The sequence below is a fragment of the Mizuhopecten yessoensis genome, unplaced genomic scaffold (genome assembly GCF_002113885.1).
Source record: "Mizuhopecten yessoensis strain PY_sf001 unplaced genomic scaffold, ASM211388v2 scaffold2329, whole genome shotgun sequence".
NCBI lineage: Eukaryota > Metazoa > Mollusca > Bivalvia > Pectinida > Pectinidae > Mizuhopecten > Mizuhopecten yessoensis.
The window spans coordinates 7,439,679-7,452,279 of record NW_018404492.1 but is presented as its reverse complement, the minus strand read 5'-3'; the positions used below and the strand labels follow the sequence as shown (position 1 = coordinate 7,452,279).

Sequence of the window (12,601 nt, the reverse complement as noted above, 5' to 3'; positions counted from 1 at the left end):
ATGTGTGTTGTGACCCATATCAGTATAGCATATGTGTGTATTTCAGACATTTGTAACGTGCCCCTGTGCTGATGGCATGCGCTGAGACAACTGTTTACATCCGGTTGTAGTCCTGGATGTAAACAAACACCGCCTCCCCGGCATCGAATTGTCATCAACGTACCTTTGAAACGCTGTAAGCATATCCTACTGGATTGTTTATTTTCACTTTATGCATTTACAAATGGTAATAAAAAAATTAATGGATTAAATTACCGGTAGTGAAAAATGTACTGGAATATTGACAGAGATCGATTAAAGCCGTATTAATAGAGTGCTTCTGCCATGTGGCTATTGTTCAGGGGCACAATCCCTGCCATTATAAAACTATGTTATCATTCTGCATTGTTTGGGTCACTTACCGTGAAAACTAAACGCATATACACTTTTTCTGATTCGTCGAAGATGAAAGAACATATTATACGTCATTGTTGATATTGCAGTTAAACGGCCTCCCCAATAATTGGATGCGATAATTGATTTCGAGCAACTATCCTATTACAGTACATAATATTTGCTGGTGCCTAGATACTAAACCATGCGTGTCTGTACTTTAAACAAACAATTGCAACATTTATTCTTTTTCTATTCATACTCGTAAATCTTATCGTCACTTGCTATCTTAGAGAGGTAGAATTGACTGATGACAGTTGGACCTGTTGTAATTCCGACCATATCGATTATCTATTCTTTGAGTTTCATTCAATTGCTATCTAGCCTGCTATGTAAATGTACTAACTGTGACCATTTGGGGTTATGTATGATACCATGCTACCTCTAATACTGACTGGTATGCACATGACCGATTCAATAAGTACGCAGCTTATGCATAATTCATAAGTTAAGTACGCTCTGTAAATATGTAAATGCTGGCTGAGTGTATTGGCGATCTTATCTAGACTGTTTAGTGGCCGTCATGCTGGCTTCATTAGCGTGACGATAAATAAACATAACGTTAAAACATCAGATATGTATGCAATGACTCACATTTAGTATACAAAAATATCAGTGTTCTAGTATTGGAACTAATCCCGAGAAGATAAGCCCACAGGGATGACCCTTAGTTTTAAATCGTTGCGATCAACACAGCCGGCTAATTTGTCACTAAGGCACTGAAGCGTGAGATAAAGGGCTCCATATATCAAAAATATTTTTCAAACCTTTCAAACATTAATGAATCTTGAAACAACTGGACTCTTTAAATTAAAGCCTAGCTAGATTAGTCAGTTAGATAAAGCTGAAATACCTGTTTTTTGAAAACATTAGAACTAAAAGGCAAGAAACATATAATGCGGCTTGAAATAATTTCCTAAAGACGAACATAAATAATCGAAAAAAAAAATAAAGTTTTTGTCGACGAATTTTGAATTATATATATGTACATGAAATATGTACAGGATTAACGATCCTTCGATAGCCAGCTCGTAGTATACTAAATTATGATTTAAAAGTTAACAGATTGATTTTTTCTTTGAAACAATACTTTTGTGACTGATTTTTCTTCGTACTCAAATTATCTAACTGAAATCGCATTTACAACAATAAATGGAAGGCTATTCCACATAGTGCCTGTTCCCGCGCTTGCTACATCGGGCATATCATTTACATATAATACAAAGAGAAGTGGTCCCAACACAGATCCTTGTGGTATACCGCTTATATTAACTGGATTCGGTACGACTTTTCGCCATTCACTACGACCCTTTGTTTCATTCCAAGCAAAAAGGCTTCTATCCAAGAGGAAAATGGACCAGTAATACCATATTTCGCGAGTTTATGTACGAGTTGATGATGAGGTACTTTATCAAACGCTTTCATAAAATCACAGTATATGACACCCACGCATGCACCTTTATCCCAAATATTTGTCTATCTATCCATGACATTGAGAAGCTGCAGAACCGTTGATCTGCCATCTACGAAACCAAACTGAGCTTTACTGAATAGCTTATTTCTCCTCATGTGGCTCATAACTTCATCCCTAATTAATGACTCCAGTGTCTTACAGACAACGCTTGTCAGGCTACTGGTCTATAGTTTGAAGCCTCCTTCGGTCTCCTTTTTTTAATATTGCCGTTATGTCAGCACATTTCCAGTCCTCAGGTAATTTCCCAGTGTCGATAGATGTTTGAAATATTAATGATTACGGACGGCATATAATATCACACGTTTCTTTTAGAACTCTATGATTGATCATATCCGGTCCTGGAGATTTTGAAATTTTCAATTCCATCATTTTCTTTTGTACGTTTTCTGGGGAAAACACTGTTTTAAAAAGATCCGCGAGTACACTGGCTTTTTCATTATCTACTTGTTTTAGTTTTAATACACATTTGAAATATTAGATTTCGTCGTTGTTTTAGATTTTGCGTATATCCAGAACTTTTTAGGATTCTCTTTCACTTGGTGTGCTATCTGCATCTCATGAAGTTGTACAGCCTTCCTTGTCAGTGTCCTAACTTGATTCCTTACTTGACAATATTCTATATAGACTTCATGATCACGGGTGCTCAGGTACTTGTTTCATAATCTAGCCTTTCTTTTAGCTTTAGACAAAGTCTTTTATATCTAGACGGGTTTTGCGGTCGTTGTATTTTCGCGGGGCTTTGTTTGCTGTGCTGGAATAGTGTCCTTGATTGAATCTTCAAATACTGCTTTAAAATATGACCATTGTTATTCTACATCATTCTTGCACTCCGAAAAACGATCTTGCCAGTTTATATTCAGTTTCCGAGGCAGTTCTTGAAAATTTCCTTAATCGTATAAATATCGTGTTTTTCTTGAAGTCCTTATTTCAACGCTAAAATTGCAGCGTATATCAATAACTGAATGCTCACTTTTGCCTAGAGGAGGATTGAGTTGAACGGCTTCAATGCAATCATCTTTATCCGTTAAAATTAAATCTATAACGCTTGGATTATTCGTTCCCCTCCCGCCGGTAGGTTGCATCACAGTTGATGTATCATTCTCGTACGGTATCTATGAATTCGAACTCTATCGAAGCTTCGCTGCATTTTGTATTACAAGTAGACCAGTCAATTCCTGGTAAGTTTAAGTCTCCAAACAATACTTTGAAGTTATATTTCCTTTTTGTCGATTACAAAAGTACTTCACACAAAGTTTTGAAATTTTCTTCCGACGCGTTTGGGCTTCTGTATAGAGAACCAACAAGTATTTTTTCCTTGGCGTTCATTTCTACTTCACACAAGATAAGCTCATCAAATACAATATTGTTGAAGGTAATTTGGGAATATTTAAGACTTTCCTTTATGTACATGATCATACCTCTTCATGGCAAATCTTTTAAGATATTAAGGGGTATTGTGTCATACCCTTCTATATCATATTCAGATAGTTCAATCTTACTTTTTAAGTTCTTTGGTTTTACTTCAGAAATGGCTGTTACATCTGGGTTATCTCGCATTACCAAATTTTTTAATTCTTGTAACTTATACTGGGTTAAAGTATCTGCATTAGTGAAAAGAATGCTTAATGAAGTACATACTCTTTTGTCACGTGAATCTAATCTTTTCGTATTTTTTTCAATTTTATTGTGCGCATGTCCCAGGGTGGGCCGCGGACAACATATTTCCATTCCCCCGACTTTTCTCTGCGCGTTTTTGCCTCTTTAACTCTCCCCTTTAGTGTCTTTCTCTCCTCCTGTGTCATGTCATGAGCGACACTAATGATCTTGATAATTTCGTCGGTTTCAACGGCGAGGTTTCCTAAATTGCTCATGAACATGTTTTTGGCTTGATGATCCTTAAATATTATTTGTACTGGTCTCGCGTTTCTTGTTCCTGGTCTCCTTTTGTGCCCTGGCGCCAAGTCTCATGACCTTTGCTTCGTTATTCTCGTTAGTTTTCATAATGTTACATAGGCGTTTCACAAATGATTCGTCCTCATGTTTCCTTGCTTCCGCATTTTCAGATTCAACCTCTTTGACGTTGAATATAATAATATTGTTTTCCCGCGCTTTTCGCTCGTTAATTTTAAGTTAGGACCTCCTTGGGTTTGTTGGGTTTGTTAATTGCTACAAAGCCATCAATTCCCAAAGCGTACATAAATATAACTAAACTTCGAACGACGGATTGTCAACTGCTGCTATGGGACAAAACAATGAAAAAAAATACCCCATGATTAGTACATAATCTATATAGAAAATTATTCATGCATGAAATATTTGGTGTCGCTACCACGATAGCTCGACCATTTCCCCAGTTGTTCTGATTAAGCCCGATAACCAATCCTGTACACTTACCAAATAGTACGACCGTATGGTCAAAGTATAGTTCCTCGCCAGAGTAATGTTTGGTCACTGTACGCTTACTCTTGCCTTGACCATTTGAGTGGCGTTCTGTCCAATGGACCAATGCGTAGCCTCGGAAACGTAAACGGAGTTCTGAAACGAGATAAATTAAATCTAGATACAGACATGTGCAGATACAAACTTAGCGATGGTGCTAATGATCGTAATATTGTCTTTTGTTCAGGTAGGCATGACTTGACAGAAATTAAAAAACATTTTCTTACAATGCAAACCCAGAGATCTGGGGAAATGGGCAAAGGCATTATTAGCGAATATTGTAACGACTAACCATCTAGAAAATCATCCTAAATCTGTCTATTTCTATTATAAACTGACCATTTAAAGAATCTATGCATAAATATGTATATTCATATTATAAACTGACCATTTAAAGAATCTATACATAAATATGTATACATTTTATCTATATTATAAACTGATCATTTAAAGAATCTGTTCATCAATATGTATATTTATATTATAAACTGACCATTTAAAGAATCTGTACATAAATATGTATATTTATATTATAAACTGACCATTTAACGAATCTGTACATAAATATGTATACATTTTATTTATATTATAAACTGATCATTTAAGGAATCTGTTCATCAATATGTATATTTATATTATAAACTGACCATTTAAAGAAACTGTACATAAATATGTACATTTACATTATAAACTGACCATTTAAAGAAACTGTACATAAATATGTATATTTCTATTATAAACGGACCATTTAAAGAAACTGTACATAAATATGTATATTTCTATTATAAACTGACCATTTAAAGAAACTGTACATAAATATGTATACATTTTATTTATGTTATAAACTGACCATTTAAAGAAACTGTACATCAATATGTATACATTTTATTTATGTTATAAACTGACCATTTAAAGAATCAGTACATAAAGCTGTATATATTTTTATTATATATGACCATTTATAGAATCTATACATAAATATGTATATTTATATTATAAACGGACCATTTAAAGAATCTGTTCATAAATTTGTATATTTATATTATAAACTGACCATTTAAAGAAACTGTAAATAAATATATATGCATTTTATTTATTTTATAAACTGACCATTTAAAGAAACTGCACATAAATATGTACATTTATATTATAAACTGACCATTTAAAGAATCAGTACATAAAGCTGTATATATTTATATTATAAGCTGACCATTTAAAGAATCCATAATTAAATATGTATATTTATATTATAAACGGACTATTTAAAGAATCTGTTCTTAAATATGTGTATTTATATTATAAACTGACCATTTAAGGATTATGTATACTGTGAGATTCAATCGGTGTATCAGTGTATATTTGATCATAGTTAACCACAGAGTACTGCCAGCACACTTAAATAAGGGGGGGAAGCTGCATTTATAGATGTAAATATGTATATGTGTAGTGATGAATCACTTTAACATAAAGAGGAGAAATATCTTTACAACTCTGTTAATTAAACAGCGCGATACCCTAACGAGACTTTACTGATAAACAGACTGCCACGTGCCTATCGATTCCCTGTAGTTATTAACTTCGTCTCATAAATATTATAATGACAAAAATGCTGTAAATATCCTATCAAAATTAGCATTGCTTGACTTCATAAAACATCTTTTTACAGAATAACAGTAAATTGATTACACGACATGTATGGGAAAACAAAATGTATGTTCATGTTTGGTAATTAATTTCGCTAAATCCGTTAATGATGTGTATAAAACTGATATACATTGTTTCATATTGATAATTTAACAACTTTAAGCATGTTTCTTCAGATGCTCGTGATTGAAACAACCATATATTTCCCTTAGACACACGACCTGTCATGTAGTGATTGATTGGTGTTATCTGTATCTCAGAAGAGCAAATAAAGTAGAAAAGAACATACAAGCAATATATTTATTTTTCTCGGAAAAGTAGCTTAAAAGGTAGTTTTATCAGCTTTCTTTGACAACGTATTGTTTATATCGAAGTGAAACGGTGACGGTTACTGACTTGCGCAAAGTTTTAAAAGCAATTTTTGAACAACGACGTTCTTTGTAAGAATCTACGAGTAAAAAAGCAGTGTATGAAATCACGACACACTTAACATACAAGGTCATACCTAATGTTGTCAACTTACAAACGATTTGTGTACGAAAGATAGAGAAATATCAATCCGTCAATGGTACATTTGTCTACACTTGTATTGCGCTACCAATGATCATTAAGTTTCTTATTTTATCTGATCAGTCCGCATTTACGTCCTTTAATAAATATATTTGATATGATCAGCCTGCATTTCACGTTATTTGTTTTTTTGGAAAACGTACATCTGACCAAACGATATACCCATTGACTTTTCGATCAGTTTTTACTCTTCATGGATATTAACATTTTCATTCTTGTAGATTGTTCTAAAATGACACAATTGTCTTCCTGGTGATTATCATATAAATATATATTGCTGGCATTAAATATCCTCTGTATTTGTGTTAAGGTGCGACTACGTTATTGGAATGACGTACATGTAGTTTATCATTAATTGAATCGAACAACTTTCCCTGAGCCTTAAGAATACGACGTCAAAATGACATCAAGAGGATTTGCTGTGATTTATTTCTACGATTAGTCAGTTTTCTGTGAAAATGATTTCATATTAAAAAAAGTGTGAACTTTTATTTCACCATAAAACATTAGCTGATAAAATGTTATAAAAGCATGTCACATATCTTCCGTCTTTTCTCAATATTTAAATTACAGTTGAACCAAAAATGCTCAAAACCGTGAAAAGTACAAACTACGTGATATAATGTCGAATTCTCATTGAGTAAAACATTACTTTACATTTGTTTCATTAATGCATTTGTTTGCATTGATGCCATAGTCTGACGTTACCGCTATGAAGTAATGTCCCTGTCATGAAATAACCAATAATCTTATGATAACGGCGGATAAATAATTGAAATGCACTGGCATTGAGCCTGAGGTAATCGCCAGATGAGTCTTTCGCACTGAGTGACCTCTCCGTAATGGCGCCGGTGTTTGTGTGTAAAGACAAGTTCTTCTGTTGCTTGACGTAAGGGTAAACAAACCGTTATCGCTTCCTCCTCATTTCGTCAACCTAAAGCCAGCGGTGCAACACCAGCAAGGAAACAGGAAGACGAAAAAAGGGTGTGAGAAATTGACATTGTGATCGTGAGGAGAGGGTTTAATTCTACTCTCTCGTATTCTCGCTTTATCATGCCTCTTTTTCGCCTCCTCGCTTTCGCAGGATCGAGGAGCTAGGTGGCGCGCATTATGATTGAACTCAAATCAGACACCATCATTTTCATTGTCCAACACATTTATACGAGGCTACTTCATTTAAAGTACAAACGGACATCATGCCGGCTTGTTAGAGTTTGTACCACGGCAACACATACATAAAATAACGACGTCATTGTCAGACACCAAAGCAATAATAACGTAAGATCAGAATCAAAAGGTTTCAACTCTTGCCAAGAAGGATATAAAATCAATATTAGATTCTTCAATGTCGTTTAAATTGAGAACTAAAAGGATCCGATTAGCTGCCTCAGACGACCAAGTCGTTGGAATACAGCAAACAAATTATTTCCTTTTTTGTACCTCCACGTAAAAGGAAACGTACGCTGTACCTATTAGGGCCATAACAATGACTGTGAGGAGAAGTCATTACCGGTCATTTATCGTATTTAACTGGTTTTCTGACACACATAACACTATGCCTTATTCTGTCCAGTCAATTACCATTTTGACTGCATGAATAATAATCGAAAAACGAATCCAATACGTCACATTTTATGGCGAAAAAGAAATGGTGTAGTTAATATGATATTGAATCCACAGTGAATAAAATGTTAAACTATTAAAAATTGGTTCGATAATTGAATCACACGTGCCATCTACATAATGGCATCGAGCACATACATTGTTTCCTCCAGTAAAAGCGACACTATTGTGTGTATGACATGATAGAATGCACAAACACGATCTATCCCCTGACACGGAATATGACACGCTGTGTTTTAAATTGCAATACTGTATAATTCGCGATGTTCAATAGTTTTGAAATGACGAAAGACCACAAAACTTTTCAGTCGTCAACAAACAACATCTATTCCACTAGGCAACATTTGTATATTGAAGTAATCGATATAGCCGAAACGCCACCTGCCACAATGTATGCAGAAAATCCACCTGGACCACACTAGTCCAATACAAAAAAGTGATCAACAGACTGTTAGTGGAAAATGACATTTTTATATACTATTTATGATATACATTCTACGTTGTATTCGCATCTTTACAGTATATAAATTATATGTAGGTTGGTATCCAACGTGTAAACATCAAAATATTTCGGCAGGTAATTATAAACATCCTTCTCACAAACCCGCGCATGCAAGCATTTGTTTCAGTTACAGACAAATTGTTAATATGTCATACTGTGGTTTTTTGCTGTTTGTTTCTTGCATGTACATGATTAGGACATCTGGGTTTATTGCGAAAGAACAAATAAAGCCGTGATCGACTTTTAACAGTTGTATGATTTATTTTTCTGTGAAGCATACAAATGATACACTCCACTACGACGTCACAGCAACAAGAACCAATTTGCTAATTAAAGCGAAGGTCGATAAACCCTTGAAAATAAATAAACAAATGTATAGGTCACATCATCAACAACACATCAGGTCAACATATACCACAGGATAAAAACCCCGGACCAAAAAAATACCGTAACATCAACAAAATAATAAAAACGGAATAAGACCATTAAAATGCCCCTCACATTGTTTTGGTAGACTGAAATATGTAAACAAATAAAAAAAATACCTGGAGCAAACCAAACGCTACAAGTTAAACGGTGCTGACGGCTGACGAACAAAATTAAACCACACGGTTTTGAAGAATGCAGGATTATGAACACTATTGGCAAATGTCATGGTCGACATCAAAGTATAATTGGGAAATATGAGATTGACATGTGGTTTTGTTTTGACTAGTGGTGTTTTCACTCTGAGGATGTGACACTAATTGTACCTGACCGAAATGTACATATTGCACGTGTATTCAATGAAGACACGTACGTACTCTACCGGAACGCCTGGTCCTATTCTATTTGCATTTTTTCGAGGGTTTCGATGTAAATTATCGGTTTTGAGATCAAATCAGGGTTTTGTGAACACTTCGGTATCCCCTGGTCAACAGGCTGTATCTTTTGAAATAAGTGTTCAAAAAGTGTTTTTTTATACAGACACCGGTACATTGTATGTTACAGAAATGAAGTAAATAATTTGATATTAGAATAAAAGTGACGTGTCTCCTACACCAGGTTGTCTGAGGGTAAGGTACACGGTTTTTTTTTGCCGCTAGATGCTCAAATAAGTATTTTGTATCTTTTGATTCAAGCTCTTGATTATAAACGAGAGGTGTGGTATCATCAACACGCTTGTTAGTTTAGGAAAGAACATAATTAACATATCTGGATGTGAAATGAAATGACCGGAGAAGCGTCTGCCTAAGTGATCAATCATACTGATGATGAAGTCAAATATTTGTGTATTTACTTCTATTGTTTATTTTTCTTTGATAAACATTTTGTAGATGAATGTAACGTAACTATCTTGCTCGAAAATTGATGACGCATACTTTTTAACTAAAGAAGGTAGTATTAGATAAGCATGATTCAAAGGTTGATAAAAAATACAATGGCAAACGTTGGACAGTTGGAGCCTGTCACCAAGGGATCGCAAGACACTGCTAAAGTACACTCGTCAATGTATTGACGAGAACAGTTAATTATGAATTAACTTGGTGACGGTTAATGGGAATATGAAGGGCGTTGATTAGGACATTTAGTTTGGTAGTTATGCATGACTTAAACTCTTATTTGCCGTAGCATGAGAGAACAGTACCAAGTCCCGTTTCTTGCAAGCGTGCAAAGTCAGATGAGGTAGATAACCTGTACATGCCCGTGCTCGTAGTCACCCCAAACTTTATCTGTTGTCATCTGCACAGTGACATCAATATTTGAATGAAATAAAGTCCAAGGTCAGAACTAGCTTCGGTGGTGAATATACAATGTAACAAGAATGCCTAGCTAAAATAAATGAGACCTATGGGATACATTTTAATTAACAATTGCACCGTGCAATCAGTTAAGGGTATGCGTAGAGTAAAGTACATACATGTTGGGTGCTGTCATACAATAGCAATGTATGGCATACCGTACTAATGTATCGGTAATTATTTACATTACACAGGAGTGAAAATACATTAAAATGTAAGATTCGCGTTTTTCTTTGTGTTTTTAAACTATGATTACTTTATAATGAAGAGGTTTTCAACCATTTGAAAATTCTTTCCTTTCCATAATCCATGCAGATCAATTAAACAGATCGTATCGAATATTATCATTGTATATTTGTTTTACATATGTGTTTCAATGCATTGTTGACTTTTATACAAATAGAGGAATATATAAGGCAGTAGTATATAGATGATAAACAGTTAATCACACAGTAATTTCAGAATTAGTATAATTATAGATTACAGTATCAAGCTGTTTTCAGGGCTTGTTGTGAGAACAATTTTCATCGCTCGCACGTGGAAAAAATCGAGAGGCCACATCAGGTGGACTCGAGCGACAAGCACAGAAAACAGTGTGCTAAACTGTTATTACACTCAATCTGTTACGTAATATAATGGACCATTGTAAAAAGGTGTCCTAAGAATGTTAGGTTATGTACCGTCATACAAGTTTTTAAAGTAACAAACACTTTATGCGGTATTATAATATCAAATATCAGAAAGGGTATAGATATTTACGTATATACAATTAACGATGATGTAACTTGTTATAATCGAAGTTCATCGAAATGGTGAGGTATCGAATATAATCAATTCGTGATAACTTTTTAGAGACAAATCCTTGTGATATATGAATGCTGTGTGTGGTCACAGTTTTCACGAACAATGCTGTGGTCAGGCAAAGTTAAGGTCGGCTACATCTGTGAATTACGTTAGACAAAGAAGGCTGATATCGACCTCTCCGTTACGCTTACGTTAAAGCAGGCATACGTTGTTTACATTGTATGCGTCTCATTGACAAACCTTCCGTAAATCATTTTATTAATTGAAATAACTGTAGTATAAATCAATTGGGGTACATATTAACACGAAACCATTTCTCATGAATACCTAAATCCCATAAAGTACCAAAGAAAAGATACAGACAAAACACTTAAATGCTAACAAATATGCATCAATTACTTAGTTTCCACGAATTTTTAATTCTGCAATGGTGACGTCAGCGATCTATTTATGTGGATTCATTTTTACAACTATTCCATTCGAGAATTTACAAGTATCTCTCTCGCTAACGCTCAATACTGTCCCCGATAACCTGCACGTCATGTCTATGAATGAGTACAAGGTCTATCACGTATGCATGGATATATACCTTTTATCAATTAATAACACCTACAAAAATCAGATCCACGCCATCGCAAGGAGTCAAATAAACCAACATATACGTCTCCGGCACACACACAAACGATGACCAACTGGCCAGTATTTGACAAACCGCCTTGGATTACGATGTTGGACAGAGAACATCACAGGACAACGATTGACCGGCCGGCATAATTTAGTCTAGTACATTTGTAGTACCCCTTGTTGGTAAGTAGAGCTATCGTATATTAGTTATTTGCTCAATACTGACTTCTGCGCGTTCATTGTGTTGATTACGCAAACAATAAAAGATAATCTTAATGATTGGCGAATGATAAAAAGATACATGTGTATACACATGCGGTTTGGTTGTGTACGTTGCAGTTTAGAAGTTATATACATGTTGTTTAATGTCAATAAGATGTTAGTGTAACGGAAAAAACATTTGCGGGTTGAAATAATACTAGTTTTCCAGGGTCATTGTGTAAGATAAAAACAAGAAGAAAGACGGAGAGAAGACGGGTACACTTTGTACCCTTGGATAAGACGTCAGTCTTCCATCAAACTCAGCACAGATATAGTCGACAATTCTTACCATTCCGTCCGTAATATATTTCACCTATGCCTCTGTCGTGTTTTCAAAACATATATCCAGAAAGTGCACAACCATACATTTGTATCGCTGTTTATCTTGCTATAACAAGCAACAACTCGTAATGAAATTGCTTTTGCAGTTTGTATGCCAACTGGACT

The 12,601-nt window shown here is 34.8% G+C and overlaps 1 protein-coding gene across 2 annotated transcripts in view; it reads right to left on the bottom strand.

The window, feature by feature from the left end:
- The window catches only part of LOC110445710 (arrestin domain-containing protein 2-like), a 28,899-nt gene that overhangs the window by 9,677 nt on the left and 6,621 nt on the right, over positions 1-12,601 (bottom strand). For both annotated transcript variants that reach the window (XM_021490487.1, XM_021490488.1), the window contains exon 2: positions 4,301-4,441. In XM_021490487.1, the coding sequence (XP_021346162.1) occupies positions 4,301-4,441 (141 nt within the window). The remainder of the gene's footprint in view (positions 1-4,300; positions 4,442-12,601) is intronic.